Source organism: Urocitellus parryii, chromosome 1 (genome assembly GCF_045843805.1).
Source record: "Urocitellus parryii isolate mUroPar1 chromosome 1, mUroPar1.hap1, whole genome shotgun sequence".
NCBI classification, from domain to species: domain Eukaryota; kingdom Metazoa; phylum Chordata; class Mammalia; order Rodentia; family Sciuridae; genus Urocitellus; species Urocitellus parryii.
Window position 1 is genome coordinate 206,666,641 of NC_135531.1, and position 18,774 is coordinate 206,685,414.

General features: G+C 35.5%; 1 protein-coding gene across 25 annotated transcripts in view; it reads right to left on the reverse strand.

Annotated features, from left to right (window-relative positions):
• Positions 1-18,774, reverse strand: part of Neb (nebulin) — a 205,594-nt gene that overhangs the window by 121,146 nt on the left and 65,674 nt on the right. For 24 of the 25 annotated variants that reach the window (XM_077802538.1, XM_026387926.2, XM_077802547.1 and 21 more), the window contains 15 exons: positions 18,163-18,474; positions 17,830-18,036; positions 17,031-17,135; positions 15,864-15,971; positions 12,923-13,234; positions 12,521-12,724; positions 8,908-9,012; positions 7,682-7,789; positions 7,024-7,335; positions 5,530-5,733; positions 5,170-5,274; positions 4,976-5,083; positions 3,413-3,724; positions 2,914-3,117; positions 2,348-2,452 (listed from right to left, as the gene is read on the reverse strand). In XM_077802538.1, coding sequence (XP_077658664.1) covers positions 2,348-2,452; positions 2,914-3,117; positions 3,413-3,724; positions 4,976-5,083; positions 5,170-5,274; positions 5,530-5,733; positions 7,024-7,335; positions 7,682-7,789; positions 8,908-9,012; positions 12,521-12,724; positions 12,923-13,234; positions 15,864-15,971; positions 17,031-17,135; positions 17,830-18,036; positions 18,163-18,474 — 2,811 coding nt within the window. The remainder of the gene's footprint in view (positions 1-2,347; positions 2,453-2,913; positions 3,118-3,412; positions 3,725-4,975; positions 5,084-5,169; positions 5,275-5,529; positions 5,734-7,023; positions 7,336-7,681; positions 7,790-8,907; positions 9,013-12,520; positions 12,725-12,922; positions 13,235-15,863; positions 15,972-17,030; positions 17,136-17,829; positions 18,037-18,162; positions 18,475-18,774) is intronic. The other variant, XM_026387917.2, reaches the window with a different exon arrangement.

The following is an 18,774-nucleotide window of genomic DNA, read 5'->3' on the forward strand; positions in this document are numbered from 1 at the left end:
AACTTTAAAGCTTCCGGGACAAGTGATAAAAGACAGATAACCTACAAAACCAATTGCTGAGAAGTCAGACCACAACAGGTGATTTAATGGCATTATTAGCAAAGACCTCCAGAAAGGAGTCATTGACTCTGGACTAAGCATCAGGAAAGTTCCTGCAGCAGGGTGATCTTTGAGTTGGACCTTGAGTCATGGGCTGGTTTCCACAGACTAAGATGGAGCCAAGGGAAGAGAGAATGGCATGAATCAGTGCACAGTGGACTAAGGCACCGGGTGGTGAAGGAAGTGGGAGAGGCCCCAGAGAGGAGGTGGCAGGAGAGGAATCCAAAGTTGGACTGTGAACACCTGAAGCTAAGAATATGGTGCTCAATTCTACAGAAAATAGGAAACCAAGAAAAAATCTTCCAGAAAAAGAGTGAAAACTAAATTTGCATTATAACTTCCTGCCCAAAATGAAATGGAAACACAAAAGAATTGAAATAAGCTGACTGATAGAGAAAAGACAGAGAAAGGAAACCAGGCAGGCTAAGCACTCAATGGAGGGTGTTCTCCCTTGGCCTTTTTGAACTATCACTCATCCTACATTTTTTCTAAGCTTTCTTTAGCAGAGTTGGAAATTTCAGAAATGTTAAATGGAGAGTTACAAGGCTCTGTTTCCTGAAATTTCTGCACATGCAATCATGCAATGAATGTTTTCCTATACCAATTAAGGACCTCCACTATAAGTTTGGCTAAAAATTCAAGAGCAGGACTTGATGTTTTTATTTTTTAGTGAACAGCTACTTACACAAGCACTAAAACTGCAGTCTGCATCCCTAAAGCCACTTAAGATGGAGGGTATTCTATCTAAATTCTCTAAATTGTAACCTGAAGAAGAGTAAAATTCTATTGATCTGGGCTGTCAAAAAAAATAATACTTTACTTGCTGGTGGCTCCAAGCTGGGATTAAAAAAAAATACAATCGATCAGCTTACATAGTCACAGAGTCACAAAAATCTCCACAGGCTTAAACCTATAGCCTCAGTCTAAGAAATGACACAGAGATAAATAGCAATCTCTGAACCGAGATTTGAACTTCCAAATGCATAAATTCTGGGTAGAGAAAACTTAGCTTCAGACCATGTAAATGCCTTGGAGTTGATCCCAAGTTCATGTGCACCAGCAGTGAGGGAGCAGCCAGTGTGCCCCTGGGGAGCACAGGGTGCAGAAATGAAGGTCAGAAGAGGAAATGTTATAGCTAACTATATTCTACTTTAGTTATTCCGACTTCACAGTATTTTGTTCAAGTCTCAGTCACATTTTGCCAGGGATTTTATGTGAGGAATGCCCAGGAACTTGGGATGTTTAGATTACAAAGAGAACCTGGGGTGTGACTGGTGGGGGAGGACCCCTGTGGCTATCACTACCTATGAGGGTAGGCACAGATTAGTTCTGCTAACTTCAGAGCACTGCGTGGATTTGAGAAATGTTGTGACTCAATATATCAGAAGCACTTTTTAAAAATCATGTATCAGAAGCACTTTCTAATGGAATTTTCCAGAACAGATGGATTTATGAGATAAGCTCCCTGTCCCTGGGAACCCTTGAGCAAAGGCGGGTCAATGATTTGTGGAGTGGGAATTCCTTTATCAGAAGAGATGCGGACTCTCTGTCTTTAGCATAAAGGATTCTAAAATGGGGGCATGTGGCCTTATGCTGTCTAGAAGTGAAAAGGAAATGGCTTGTTAACACACACACTGACAGATTCTCTTTCATAGTCTCTCTGTCTCTGTTCCCAACCCTCTACAAGTGTATGTTACTTGGTGGAATTGTAATTTTAGTCCTTGACTTTAATTTTACACATTAAAAAGCTTAAATATATTTACAAAAGCTTTGCTTTACTGTCAAGAAGAGACACATTTGGCCTATTGCTTTTTTCTTCACTTCAAAATAATAAAACAAGGAGCTGGGCTATAGCTCAGTATTACAGTGTTTGCCTAGCATGTGTGAGGTACTGGGTTCAGTCCTCCACACTACATTCAATAAATAAATAAATAAATAAATAAATAAATAAATAAAGGTATTGTATCCATTTACAATTTAAAAAAATTTAAATAATAAAACAAAATAGACTACTTAATCTTATGGATACTACTTAAATCATTAATTCTTATCATTCGTTCTCCTTAAATGACAATTCTCACTACTTAAAGATTGACATCTGTGAGGGTGATTGAGAAATCTAAGATTTGTTTTTTTGCACGAAGAAAGATTCTTGATAAATCTGCCATGCAGCATTACACATCTTGGAATAAACTGATTGAAGTAAGAAATAGGGTGCAAAGATCAAAGAACTAGCATCTGCTCTCACCTCACTATAGTTGATTTTGTTCATTCTTGCCAACATGATTTCTGGCGTGTCTGGCATTATGTGGATCTGGGTCTTGTCTTTGTCCCAGGCTTCTGTGTATAAACGCTATTAAAGAAAATATATTAATCCATCAGAAAAAGAATTTAGTGTACGATCAATAGGAATTTTGTTGTATATAAACAACGACAAAAAAAAGACAAGGTCATGGCATTTTATATTCATTATGTATTTTATAAATGTCTTCAAGTAATCAGTTCGCAGCAGAATAGATATTTATATATACCTTCTGAGAACCTGAAACATGTATGTTAATAATTAAAAGGAATGTAAGAATAAACATCTTTTATACAAAGATTATTTTCTATAAATTTATGCCATTTTATCAAAACCACGAAATAACTGAAATATTAAAGTATAAATAACATCAGTTTTATGATAGATTAGATGGAGAAATAATGAAGGATGATGGGTGTCTCTTTTTGCTCAATATTCCATGTCTTGTCTCAATTATGCTACTTTTTCTTCCATTCAGCCCCACCTTGGATCTCAGAACTCTGAAACCTCACCTTGTTCATGGTGATGGCATTATTCTTGGCCAATACTTGTTCCAGAGAATCAGTCACACTGGTAAATTTGAATTTGTCTGGAGGCTGACGATAGATTTTATCACTCAAAATTTCAGTTGCCCTTTTGCATTTTTCCACATCCAAAGAGCCAATGGGCACCCAGCCGATGCCTTTCATCCACTGGAGATCTGACTTATACAAATTCTGTTGACACAAATAGTGAATCAGTATTTATCCCTTCATTGGAAATGCATTTTTATCTATAAAACATAAAATCAAGTAAGAGTACACTTAAAAACAGTTTTGTAGGCATGTAGTGTTCAGACTGCAGGACATTTTGTCTGGAGGGTTAAAGGATTAACAACATTCCTAAGAAGAAAGGCAAGTATTCTTTGTTGACTAGGATTCGTGAGCTTGGTGCCACCCATTGCTACCTTCTCCAAGGGGAATTAATTCACCAACTTCCCACCTTTGCATGTCCAAGATCCTCAGTACTCACATCGCTCTGGAGGTCATAGGCCTGCCGAGCATGGATGACATCATTCTGGTCGGGCAGGCATGTCCACTGGTGCAGGTAGTTCTTGTAGTCCACGTCACTCACTAAGGTCTGGCACTTCTTGGCCAGCACCACCCCCAGCATGTCCACTGGGCTGCTGAACTTGGTCTTCCATTTCTCAAAGTCTTTCTTGTACTCCCTGTCACTCTGGATTTTGGCCACATGCATGGACCACATCATCTTGGGGTCATCATGTATAGCTCGGGCACCAATATGGTGACCCAGCTGCTTACGATAGCCTTCTTTGTACTTGAACTAGAAGAAGAAAAAGATTGTTTGTTATTTATTTTGACTTTAAGAAACATTACTAGGCTTAAATTATTATATTAATTAAAAGTAATGGTTTTCTTTGAATATATAAGTATACAACATATGCATCTTAAAAGCCATTTAGAAAACAAATGAAATATATATATACAAAAAGAAATTAAAACACTACTCTATTACTCAGAGAAATTTTTGTGGTGCATGTGTATAAAACAGAATAAAATTAGAGCATGAGTCAAACATTATATGGGTTGTTGCCTGCTCTTTTCGGTTATTATATAAGAATTTTCCTGTGTCACTAAGTAGTCTTTATAAATTTGATTTTTAAACTTGATTTTCTTTATGTGGATTATATTACTATGTTTCATCCTTTGATTGTTGATCATTCTTTTTTTTAAATTTAGATGTGCATGAGAGTAGAGTGTATTTTGACATATACATACATGGAGTGCAACCCATTACATTTAGGTTGCCATTCTTGTGGTTGTACATGATGTAGAGTTATACTGGTTGTGTATTCATATATGAGCATAAGAAAGTTATGTCCAATTCATTCTACAGTCTTCCTATTCCCAAATGACTATTCATTTTTAAATTATGATCATTACTTCCCACATTTTGGAAATAAAAGAAAAATATTTTTTTTTACCTGATGGACAAAAGAAATGAAAGGATAAAAGTTTTAGAAATGTGAGAAAATCCATATTTTACTCCATATATGTATAATATGTCAAAATACCCTCTACTATCATGTATATCTAAAAAGAACAAATTAAAAAAAAAAAGAAAGCAAATATCTGCAGCCCATCACTGGGTACAGGGACAAACATGGTCTGCATGGATGGTTGGACTTTGAGTAATGTATCCTATTTACTCAGTCTCTGCAGTGCCTAGGTTTGGTTTTAAAGGAACCCTACAATAAATTTGATTATATATATAGATCATGTGGAAAAACCAAAAAGATATCTAAATTACAGTCAATTACCCAATGCTTTTGTTCAGCAGGAAATGGACATGTTTTGAAATGCATGTTGCTATGGACTCAGTCATAGGTAGAAGAGGTAGAATTTAACCTGGGTGCTAAGAATTTGATTACCATTATTTTAAACTATCTGCTGCAAAACCAAACCATTAGCAACAGTTTTAGCCTCATAGCTTACTTGCTCTACTATACATCTAGGCTAGAGAAAGTGATCTTGGATCCAAAGCTAAGATGAGGAATTTCTCAGGTGTACTTACATCACTGGCGATGTCTCTGGAGGCCTTGGCAGCCTTAATAGGAATGGCATCGAGCCGCATATCATAGCCTTTCTTCTTGGCTTCTTCTAGGCCAAGTTTATATAATTTCTGAAATAGACATAAATAATCATAAGTTTTATTTATAAAGTGCATTGTAAGGAAAACATATCATTTACCACTAATATACTGCTTACCTCACTGTAATTTACTTTGTTTTGTTTAGCTAGTAAAACTTCAGGGGTATCTGGCATAATGTGGACAGTAGTTTTATCTTTATTCCAAGCTTCTGTATAGAGGTGCTAAAACAAACAAAATACAGGTTAGTAATGAATAATCTGATTCCTAATGAGACTAAAGAGATTCTGCTCTGTGACCTGGTTGTGACACTTACAGGTTGAGACATTTCCTGTCAGTAAGAAGCACACTTACTTAAAAACTACTTTGATATCAAGTAAAAGAATTGAACATGAATTTTCTTTTATATTAAAAAATTTCAGTGTTTCCACCAATTTTTTTAAAAATCAGTACTTCATTCATGCAAAGAAAGGACTTACATGGTTCATGGTAATAGCATTATTTTTTGCCAAAACCATTGGTATGGAGTCCATAAGGCTGGAAAACTTGAATTTATCTGGGTGCTGACGGTAAACATGGTCACTCAAAATTTGAGTAGCTCTTTTGTTCTTCTCATCCTCGAGAGAACCAGAAGGTATCCAGCCAATGCCTTTTAGCCACTGAAGATCAGCCTTGTACAAATTCTGAAATTACAAGTGTCAAATCACTAAACAAAAGCATATGTCCCTGAAGAAATAAGAGTTTATAGTATGTAACATTACATATGACTATATATAATACATCTATAATATTTTAATGAATTCTTACAAAATTTCAAAATTTTGGAATGAATTTTCAATCATCAAAATGCTCATATCAGAAGCATATTTTGGGAGGCTGGGCGGTGGACGCTAAGAGTGCTGCGGAGCCGTGGTTTGCCTTCGCCGCGGCTTCCGTAGGAGACTAAATGGATTTGAGGCTTCCCGTGGAGTGAAAGAATCGGCTCAAAACTGCTTGTCTCCCATGGGCTGGGCCGGCTGCAGAAAGACTGCCCGATACAGGCTTCCGCCGAGACATCGCAGGACAGGAATGAATTCAAGTATTTCCAAAGAATGACGACAACCCCTTCAGTAGAAGAGAACTTCCACAAGGAGCTCATTTTCTTGCCAAAAGTCTGACCGATGCCTTAAAACTTACTGAGCAGCCAGAATTAGCAAGTAAAATAGACATGATTTGGATAGTAGGAGGCAGTTCTGTTTATAAGGAAGCCATGATTCAACCAGGCCATATTAAATTGTTTGTGACAAGGATCATGCAGGAATTTGAAAGTGACACATTTTTCCCAGAAATTGATTTGGAGAAATATAAACTTCTTCCAGAATACCCAGGTGTTCTTTCTGAGGTCCAGGAGGAGAAAGGCATTAAGTACAAATTTGAAGTATATGAAAAGACTGATTAATGTGAAGATGTTTTCTGATTTATTTCATGTTATCCTTCCCTCTAAAAAATTCTGTATTTTTACATTAGAATAAAAAGACTTGTGTGGTTAATGAAAAAAAAAAAAAAAGAAGCATATTTTGGAAAACACTTAACAGAAGCATGCAAAGGACAACTTAATTCTTTAATTGCCTAGATTAGCAATCTAGAGGTTTCCATCAAAGCAATGACTCTGCTGATCTTTCTTTGTGGAATAATGATGCCTCCAGATGTTGGTGAGTGGATAAAACTGGGCATTAGTTCAGGGATGTAGAACTCATTGTGTAACCTCCACTCCCATTACATTAGGTGAATTTGTGTGTATGTGTGTGTATGTGTGTGTGTGTGTGTGTGTGTGTGGTGCTAGGGATTGAACCTAGGGCCTAGCACACGCAAGGTAAGTACTCTATCAACTGAGCTATTTCCCCAGCCCTCAACTCCAATCACTTTAGGGGAATTTTGACACTAAGGAAAACATAAACAATATTTAACTGATCAAAGAGAAACCTTAGACTCACATCACTCTGGAGGTCATAGGCCTGCCGAGCATGGATGACATCATTCTGGTCAGGCAGGCATGTCCACTGGTGCAGGTAGTTCTTGTAGTCCACGTCACTCACTAAGGTCTGGCACTTCTTGGCCAGCACCACCCCCAGCATGTCCACTGGGCTGCTGAACTTGGTCTTCCACTTCTCAAAGTCCTTCTTGTACTCCCTGTCACTCTGGATTTTGGCCACGTGCATGGACCACATCATCTTGGGGTCATCTTTAATATTTCGGGCTCCAATGTGGTGGCCCAGCTGTTTTCGGTACCCATCTTTGTATTTGTACTGAGGGGAACAAAGAATGTATCTCATTTCTTTCAAAATTAACTTATGTTGCCATTTTTTTGTGGGAAATCACAAATAACTTTAATTCTAAATATTGTACTAATCCTGGAAAGCCACAGATTTTGTTTTTTGATAGGAAAGATTAAAGGCTAAATTCAGTTACAATTTCATACATAATAAATGCATCCTTGATCTTATTCCTCATCTCACACTGCATGTCTGGGACTATTTCACTGTTTTAATTTGTTATCCCATAGAAGATTTTGTTCTATTTAAAATTACACTGAGACTGCTTTGAAGGGATTAATTGTAATTCAATCAATATCAACAGGGGATGAGGTCTTACTTCACTGGCAATTTCCCGGGATGCTTTGGCTGCTTTGATTGGTATGGCATCAACAGGAAGATCGTAGCCTTTTTTCTTCAGCTCCTCATAACCCATTCGGTAGATTTTCTGTTGAGAGAAGGTCACTTGGCAAACTGTTCTCTATAAACAACTGCATATGCAGCATAATGAATCCAATGTGCTGAATACTTTAAGAGTCCATGGAATAATATCTGTGCTCTAGACTACTCAAATATAATTGGAAATTATGGTCGGGGATTGCTAATGATCTTATTTTAAACTTTAAAGCTTTTTAATTGCCTAGATGAACAAAATTAAATGTCAGCTCTTCCCAAATTCTTATGAGACTGCAGAAGCAAATTGATAGAAAAATGGAATGAAAGATACTTAGATACTGTTTTCCAATTAATGTGGAGTATTTTACTAGGAGCTATTTTTAGAAAAGAGTAACACCTGTCCATGTTTCTCCTCTAGGGGGAAAATTTTGTGTAAGTGGCTTCTGCTTCTGCTTTCATGTGGCTGATGCATTGTGAATGATTGTTTATAATATAGGGCCATCTAAAGAAGGATCAACATCTGTAGGTAATATACAGAATCCTTCAAAATTTTTTAAAGCTAAAAATTTTAAAGAGCTTAACCATTAAATTTTTACAATTTATGTATAGTCATTTGTTTCTTCATATTTGTGACATAATTAAGAACTATACTAATCCTTATGGTATTATTATTCTAACATATTTAATGTTGAAGTCACTCTCCTGGAGCTTAAAATGGGTTCTTAAAATAGTTCATTTTTTTCATCTATAAATTTCAGGAGATTATGTTGACAATAAAAATGAAATTATCCCGCATGAATTTTATATGCTCACTCACTCCAACTTTCATTGAACATCTACTATGTGTTGGGCACCGTGCTAGGTAAGCACTCAAGACCCAGTAGGAATTGCCTATAAGAAACACATGCCCCATATAGGGACATTACATTACTTTGAGATGTGTAATAGTGGAACGCAAGGCACAGAGAGAGCAGCTTCCCAACTCTGCCTGTGTCAGGAGTACCAAAATCTTGAGCTTCAATCTGAAAGTTTTATATAAGGGATCTGAATCGCATGTAGTTTGTTAATTTAAATGGTTCAGGGATTCAAAAAGACTTCCAAACAACTTCAATGACACAGAAGCAATTAAAATGAGCTTTCTGAAAATGCATGCTGAATTTGGAAACTTACATCACTTGTATTGATTAAGTTTGCCTTAGCCAGAATAATGTCAGGTGTATCAGGCATGATGTGAATTTGGGTCTTGTCCTTGTCCCAAGCTTCTCTATAAAGTCTCTAAAATGAGAAATAAGAATTTTTCAATGGTTGTATTAGATCAGCACATGATATAGGTGGCTTCTACTTTAAGCATCATCAAATATTACATTGACATTAAACATTATTACTGATGAAATAGTAGACAATATAAACATCTGGAACACGATTGTCTTCCAAAATGTATATTATGGACCACACTTTCAAAGTTACAGATAATTCTGCCCTTAAGAAACCAGTCCAAATAATTAGAACTTTTTCCAATGTTATAAAAAGGAACAGATTTTTCCATTTTGGGGGTTGTAAAGTTTCCCTTAGTGTTTAATTGCAAGAGGGCCCAGCCTTCTCAAAAAATAACTTATTCAAAGTTTGCCTAGAAATTAGGGAGTTTCATTTTTTATGTGGCTGGGAGAAATAGAAAGTCTGCTAGTCCATTTTCAGCCTTTATTGGATCCAATAATAGCCATTTTAACCATAGCCCTTCCCTTTTACCCACCCTAATTTTAGAATTAGCTAATTGTATAAATTGTATCCAAGTCCTCCAAATAGGGTGAAAGGCAGCATTATGTTAGTGGACTGCTTGCCCAGGTGCACTTGCTAGCCAAGTTCTGTAGCTTGCCCTTCTGTCAGAATTAAATGCCTTGCCTACCTACTTTTGAATGTGTTTGATTTCTTGCAGCACCTCAGTATTTCTAACAGGCTTACTATTTATGTTAATATTATTTTTGAGGATTCGGATTCCCAAAAGGATTACATTTGGGAATTTATTAAAATCTATTTGATGTTCAAAAGCTATCCTTAAGTTTGTCCTCAATAGAAAACAAAAAGACCCAGACAAAAAACTCAGTTATCTCACTTATCTAAACCAGGTTATTTATATAATATTAGAAAATATCTCCACAAGATACTTATCAATTACAAAGGGTAAAATGGTAACTTGAGAGTGATCAGTTTAAATTATCAGTAATGGAACAAATTGATATAATGTGCCTCCTAATATGATATACTCAGGACACAATGTGAGATAGCCTGAAAAGAGAATCTGAATCTAATCATGAGGACACCAGGAAACACAACTCCAGCAGACCCTACAAAATAAGTGGCCTGTAGTTTTTACAAATGTCAAGGACTCGGAAGATGTAGAAATACTGAGAAAATAGTCTAGAATAATGGAAACTAAAGATATGGCAAGAAAACGTAGCACATGATCTTGGATTGGATCCTGGACCAGGAAAAAAAAATTTCTTTTGCTATAAATGACATTAGTGACAAAATTGAACAAATTCTGCAAACTGATAATTATCAACATTAATTTCATAATTTTGATCATTCTAATGAAAGTTATATAAGATGTCCTTATTTTCAGCAGATACACATGAAGTATTTCAGGGTGATGAGGCATCATAAAGTAATTTACTTTGTCATATAGATACATTCAGGAGATAGGGAAAATGAGGGAAGGAAGAAGAGAGGGAAAGAGAATACAAATGTGTTAAAACATTAATGTTTGTGAAATGTGAGTGGAAAAAATACATAATTTATACTGGGTTTGAACTTTTATGTATGCCTAAGTTTATTCCAATATAACATTTTTCAAAATTTCATGGATTCCTTGGATTTGTCAATTTCCCTTTAAGATATTTTGTGTGAGATGAGTAGGTTGGCACTTTTCTTTTTGAATATATATACTACAGCTCATATAACCTAGAGAAGCTGATTAAGATCTTCAGGGCCCAGACAAATCAAAGCTCATCATTTTTCATTATTTTTTCCAGCTCTGCACCAGCCTTTCTGATCAAGAACACCAATTTCTCAACCTTATTACTACTGGTTTCATTTGCTGGACAATTCTTGGTTGTAGAGGGCTCTCTTGTGCACTGTGGTATTTTTAGCAGCATACCTAGTTTCTATCCACTAGAGGACAGCAGCATGCCACCCCCAAGTTGTGACAAAAATATTTGTAGATGTCAAATGTCTCCTGTGGGACAAAACTGTCTCTGGTTAATAACCACTAAATGAGATCATTGCTTCAGTGGCATGTGCCACTTTCATTCCATGGAACCCAGGAAAAAATGCTAATATTGAATATGCTGGCAGATTTATCAGCCTACATAAAAGAAGAGGCAGCAGGTGCAAGGAGCCTAACTAGTCTGGGTTCTATTCCAGAGGCCTTAGCAGATCAGTATTTCTGCATCCCTGTACCTAGGGCTCACGGCTGGGGATGTGTCCATTAACTTTATGATTCAGGTTTTTCTCTTGCTCATCTTATTAGTCAGAGCTCTCTCCCAAGAAACTAGGATTCAAAGAGAAGGAAAATACTCTTGCCATCATAAAAACAAAAAAAAAAAAGAAGAAGAAGAAGAAGAAGAAATGAATACTTAGACATTCATAATGAAGTTGACAAGTCAGAATTTACTTTAAATTTTGGAAACAAAATTGCAAAAAATCTGATGGGTTGCTTACGAAGAGAGGAGCTAAAACTTACTGATTGCTTACTATAAGCTGATTATGGGTTTACATGTTACATAAAACTCATAATGCATATGATAAACATAAAATATATAGATATTAAATATAGTATATGTATTTAGACCATTCAGGTGTCTAATTATATATCTATTTAAGCTTTCTTTTTTTTTTAACCACACTCAGGATTGAACCCAGTGGCAATCTACCACTGAGCTACACCTTCCAGTCCTTTCTATTTTTATTTAATTTTTTTTTACCAGTTCCAGAATCTCAGTACACATAATTCAATCTACTGAAACGATCAGGATTAGGCTTTTAGTTGAGTACCGATTAATCTTTCCTTTCTGTGCATAAAATTATTCCAAACTGCTTTTATTTATTTTATTCAATAAATACTTCCTGAGCACCTGTTATTTACCAGGCAATGGTGTCAGTACTAGAGAAGAAAATAAGTTGGAGATGAAATACACAATTATATACTCTGCAATAGTATTATTGATTTATCTTGATTTAGTAGAACTAACTTTATCAATCATTTGGCAGAAAAATAACAATCTTTATAATACTTTCACTGTGCCTTTGTAAGGTATTCAGAACCTCTTGCCTTAGTATTCTTTATCCCAACAACAACAAAATCCTAGGTTTTTAATGCACTCAAGTTTCAAAGAAAAAATATAATCAATAATTTCTCAATACATCTAGCTAAGTAAGGAAGGTTTAGGTGACTAAAATTGACACTAGACTTTTTTACCTTATTCAGTGTAAGGTAGTTGATAATTCAAAGCAAACCAATGTAAAACGTTTTTGCTGTGTTATATGATGCAATTCTCTCCTAATCTATTCACTTATTTATTTAGTTTTGCTTGTTTGTTTTTGAGACAGGGTCCTGTTAAGTTTCCCAGGCTGACCTCCCAACTCAGCCTTCCCAGTGAGTCACTAGGATTACAGGTGCACAACATCACGCTCAGATTTCTACTCATTTATTAAGGGAAAGTTACTAAGCAACTGCCAAATGGCAGCCAGTATAATGTATTTAATAAATTTCTAAAGAATTACTCACATCACTCCTATTTTTGGCATTTGTTTTTGCCAGAACTATGTCCATGGCATCAGGAATGCTGGTAAACTTGTTTTTGTCTGGAGGCTGGCGATATTTCTTCTCACTGATGATTTCTGAAGCCCGCTTATTCTTTTCTGCTTCCAAAGAACCAAGGGGACTCCATCCTATGCCTCTCAGCCACTCAAGGTCAGACTTATACACATTCTGCCAAAGGACAAAGCAAGCCATCAAAACCCCATCCTCTCCTGTATCTATGCCTTAAGTGATTCTATGCTCTACATATAGATGCACTTTAGATTTTCAATGACAATTCCTCTTTCTAGTTTCTTTTTTTATGACTAAGTGGCTACTAATATGAAATATGAAGTAATACACAAACTATTAAATTTAATAGACACTGACCTCACTTTGTAGTTCGTATACTTTTTTAGCTTGGATGACGTCATTCTGATCAGGTAGGCATGTCCACTGATGTAAGTAGTTCTTGTAGTCTATATCACTAACCAAGGCCTGACATTTCTTGGCTAGCACCACTCCCAGCATGTCCACTGGGCTGGTGTACCTGGTTTTCCACTTTTCAAAATCTTTCTTATATTCTCGTTCACTCTGCATTTTGGCTACATTCATTGATAACACAAGCTTCGGGTCATCTTGCAGACTCCGGAATCCAATATGGTGTCCAAGTTGTTTCCGGTAGCCTTGTTTATATTTAAACTGAAATCAGAGGAAACATAGTCCTTTTATTAACACAAAAACCAAATTACATTAAATTTTCTTTGTTTTTATATTTGATTTTAAAAACTGAAATGAGAAAATAGATGACCATGCTAACTTAGTAAGAAATGTTTTCTTACTTAGGTAAATTTTATTTAAGTGGAGGCTATCAAAGAAACCTAATGTAGTTGAGAAATTAATTCCAACCAGAGGTAGAAATATATCATTGGATATGCTAGACATGATATATGCTGACTTTCCAGATTACATTTTTATCAAGCCCTTGTCAGATTATTAGGGGAATGATAATCTCATGAGAAAAAAATATAGGCTGAATGGAAAATATTCTTGTTAATATACATAACCACAATACTCAGTTTCATGGTTATGCATATTAGTAAGATAAATGACTTGGTCACCAGGCTTAAAACTGTATTTATTCAGTAGCAGGATTTTTAGATATTTGTCATATCGTTATGTCATACACCTTGTCCTATTTGGGAATCTATGTCTTGCATGCATGGGTGTCCAAATGGGTAAAAATGAGTTATATAAATGAAAGAGAGTAAAATTAAAATCCGGCATTCAGATTCTTTGGGAAAAATTACATTAGCAATGGATGACAATAACAACAATGATAATGAGTATAATAACATCTACTGGATGTTAGGTGCTAAACATATATTACTACTCAGATAAGTAGGTCCGGCTTTCTCACAATACTCAGTTTCATGGTTATGCATAGTAAAACTACTCAGGACTTTAAATTGTCTGTAGCTTCATACAGAAAATCTGACAAAGTTGCTTATAAAAACTAGGGCCATAAAGTCTGTATGGGCACAGATAAATGCATATCAGAATCTCATTTATTCTGGCCTGACCTCTTCTAGCAATAGACTATCACTAAATTTTGAGACACTCTATTTTAAGATACTTAAAAAAAAACACAGGATAAACCACTAATAGGATGATCAGAAGATTGAAAAACTTATTAAATTAAAGCCAAAGGAGAGCAAATAAGAATTTGAAATGTTTGAGGAGATATCAAAGAGAAGGGAAAATAAGCTACTTTGTGATGTTCTAGAACAGAGACTGATTGGTAAAATATTTAAGATTGAAAATAAGAAAGTGTATAATGACAAATGGAGATGATCCAATAAGGAAGTGACCTGCTTTGAAGGATTCCAAAAGCTTATAATTGTAAATATCCGCAGACTATTAGACCTGGAGAAAAGATCTGATGCTGAGTGGGGAGATGGGATTAAATAACCTTTATGTATTTTCTAACTCTAAATTCTGTTATTTTAATGTATTAAATTATATATTTAAAATAGCATTCATTTTCTGAAATTTTATAGATATAACAATCACTTGAAACTGAAAGGAAATACAATATCTACAATGGTGGGAAAGTTCACTTTAGCTGATTTTAAAGGAAGATTTAAAAAGTTTCTATCTAATTAATGGGTTCAAAAGAAAAGAAATTAGGTACTGTCAAATGTTGGGTTGTTCAGAAATTATTGATGCTATTTCTTCAATTCCTAAACTATTTTTAGTATATAACATTAAATGAAAATGAATTTTCTTTCTGGGGAATATTCAAGCATCATTATCGCTTTAGGTTCATCATTATATCGATTCTAATGAATTATTGACAGATAAGCTAGAGAGTGTGGATAATATATTATCAGATTAATTATCTAGCATTTCTGGAGTGCCACAATTTGATTAGGCAGAATTTTCCCTTAAATTCTTAGAATTTGTCAGATTCTGTTTTTAAGCACTGTCTCTCCCTTCTGTACTTCAACCTGTATACTGAACCAGATCATTCTTTTATTTTTGAGATTTTCATTAAGAGGTCATATTTCTCTATGAAATTTTAGTAATTTATTCTCTATCACCAATATCCTATGAATTTTTTCCCATTAATTTTTGAGATGAGCAAAATTAAATGGTTATAGGTAGATTATCTAAGTGTAACATACAAAAATTTAACCATGTTTAGTTTATTTGTCAGATATATTACCCTTTCTAGTAATTAGAAGCTACTTTTTGGAACACAAAGATCCTTGTTCTCTGAACTTTGAACCAGACATCCAGCAGAAAGTAGAGTTAAACCCTCTGATGCCAAAAAACCTAAATTTCTGAGCCTTTCTGGATTTTTATATGCCCCAAGCTAATTAATTGTAATGATGTAAGTAAAAGGATGGGCTAAATAAAAATAATTGACAGCTAATTTTACACTATCTACATGTAATATCTATCAACATTGTGTTGTTGAGGCTGATTTATATCTAGCAATTTGCCTTTGTCCAAAATATATAAGCAGAAAACAGGAAAATTAATTTGAGGCCACAATAGAAAAACTGAAATATCTGGTTCTTTGGTGTATCTCGAGACACAACATGTTAAAGCAATGATCTGACAGGTGTTCTGGCTGACCTGCAAAGAAGCCCCTGTTCCTATTTGAATAGTGAAAGATAAAGTGCAGACTGTTTAACCAAAGAGGGAGGAGAATATGAAGGGAACAACATTACATTTTTAAAAGTAAAGTCTATCTACAAAAATAGTTGCCAACATTATGTCATTCTGATAAAAATATCCTCAAACAAATCAAAATAGAACTTACATCACTAGCAATGTCCCTTGAAGCTTTGGCCAGCTGTACTGAAATCGCATCTACTGGGAGATCATAGCCTTTCTTCAAAGCTTCTTCCCATCCCAGCTTATACAGTTTCTGAAAATTAAAGAAATTCATTAGCATTATTTCTTCTTTATTAAAAATCTCAATAGATTATCAAGCAGAAGTTTACTTCAGAGAATAGTTATCAGACTCTAATATCATCTACTTGATCTCTACAAAGATATTGATAAAACCCCAATAGGTTTTATAATAGAAAAAGTACTGAGGCTGTATCATGTGACCTGGCTTGATTTTCATTTTGGCTCTGAGAATCCTTAGTGGTATATTTGAACAACAATATGGTCACATGGGGTATATAAGGGACCTTTCCTCCTGCTGTTAACTACAGTCTGGTTCACTGTTCTAAAGATCAATATTGAGAAAACTAAAAGAAAATGAGATCACAAAATTTTAATTACTTAAGTGATAAAAGTAATAGATGAAATATCTTTTAAAAGTTGCAACAAATGAATTAACCTATGTAAGTGTTAAAAATGGATAGTAACAAAAATAACAGTTATCCAGTACTTTCTATTGACAGCTAATTTTACACTATCTACATGTAAAATAGTACCAGGTACTAGGCTGAGAGCTTTCTATAGAATTTCTAATTTGGTCCTCAGAGAAATCTAATGTCATAGGCACTTTTATGATTTTATTCCTAATTTTAGGAATAAGAAAACTGAGGTTTATAGAGGTAGGTAATTTGCTCAATATCAAGTAACTCATAAATGCCAAAGCCAAAACACACACCAGGTCTTTTCTTTGCGTGGTGCCAGGGATTGAACCCAGGGCCTTGTGCATGTGGGACAAGCACTCTACCAACTGAGCTATACCCCCAGCCCACACCAGGTCTTTTTGATGCAATTTTGTTTTGTTTCAACATTTCCTTATAAACAAAATAGATACAGTACCTGCCTCCATGTAGCATATGGCTGTAGCTGAAGGTATATTCTGCAACTTAATACATTCTGCAACTTCCCTAAGCCAAGCAGCTTGAGAGTCACTCACTTCCATGGCTTAGCATTTACATCAGTTATTTACTAGTACATCATTTACAGGTTTAATAAGTCTTAAGGTTAAAACATAATAGTAATATTTATGTACTTTTACCTGACTAAATAGTGTTTGATTCTGCTTGGCTTGTAAAATATCTGGTGTGTCAGGCATCACATGGATCTTGGTCTTATCTTTATTCCAATCAATTGTGTACAAATGCTGGGAAGAGAGGAAAAAGATACATGAAATCTGAATAAACTGGGACAAACAGCAAAGAAAATAAATATACAGGTGATTTGAACATGCTTACTTAGAACAAGTAAATAATAACTAAAGTAAGATATGATTCAGAAAAGATATTAAAAACTCAGATTTTACTTTTTGAGGGGCTATTAGGGATTGAAACCAAGGGTGCTTTACTACTGAGCCACGTTCCCCAGCCCTTTTTACTTTTTATTTTGAGACAGGGTCTTGCTAAGTTGCTGAGGCTGGCCTCCAACCTGTAATCCTCCTGCCCCAGTCTCCCTAGTCACCGGTATTACAGGAATGCACCACTGCACCTGGCTTTTACAAACTTTGATCTTTAAAAAAATAGTGTTTTAGATAATTTACATCATCCAGAATGGATTGAAAGTACTTCAAGATAATCATTTTAAAATATAAGTGATTTCCCCAACTATGTATAACTCAAATGCTCTAATAAAAATATAAGTAATTTCTAATCTTACTAGAAGGGCAAGGGAAAGAAATGTGAGATGAGTATCAGAAAATGGCATTGGAAATGCTCCAGAACTATTTGCCATTTCCTGGAAATGGTAGACCCGAGTTAAATTTCTCCAACAGAAACCAAAGCTGGTTAACCTTTCCCTTTCCTCACTTGGGAGTTATGCGTCAGGACAAGTGTTCTCGCTACCTTGTTCATGGTGTGTGCATTCTGCTTGGCAAGCACCATGTCCATGGAGTCAGTCAGCTTCTTAAACTGGAAGTTGCTAGGGTGCTGGCGGTATTTCTGGTCGCTGGCGTATTCAGTGGCTTTCTTGGCTTTCTCCACTTCGAGGGAACCAGCTGGACTCCAGCCAAGCCCTTTGTACCATTCATTGTAGTCCTGCTTATATTCATTCTATAAAGAGAAGAGGCAAATTCCGCTTTACCTAAATGACTTAGACACCAAAGTTTGGCATTGAAGACTGTACTCTTCCTGCCCATCTAGGAATCCAACCATGGCCCAGGTGGAAGGGAACCTTACATCACTCTGGATGTGATTCATGTTCCTGGTCAGCTCAATGTTCATGGCATCAGGAAGGAGGATGTACTTGTGGATCAGATGCTTGTAGTTAGTGTTGGTGATGTTGGCTTGGGCATCCTTGGCAGCTGTGACACTGAGCATGTCGGCAGGGGTGTGGTAGCTGGTCTTTGTCTTCTCATAGTTTTTCTTGTACTCTCGATCAGATTGCATCTTCGCTACTTGCATGGAGTGGACTAATTTGGGATCATCTTCAAGACTGCGGAAACCAACCATTTTTCCCTTCTCCTTTTCATAATTGTACTTGTATTTATACTGTGAAGAAAATATAAATGTGCATAAAGAGCAATTCTGTGGACTAGAAATCATTCCAATATCAATGTTTTGTATTTCACTAAAAATGATACTTGTAGAGAACCCTATAGTTCATAAAACACATTCTTGACATTCTCTGTGCATTCACAAAACACATTTTATGACATTTCTCAAAACTACACATGGTAAGGTAGATAGCAAAGTTCTTATTACTGCCCCCATTTATTTCATAGTTGATTATGAGCTGAAACCAGAGAGATGAATGAACTTGTTGAGGTAGCTAAGGATTGGAGCCTAGGT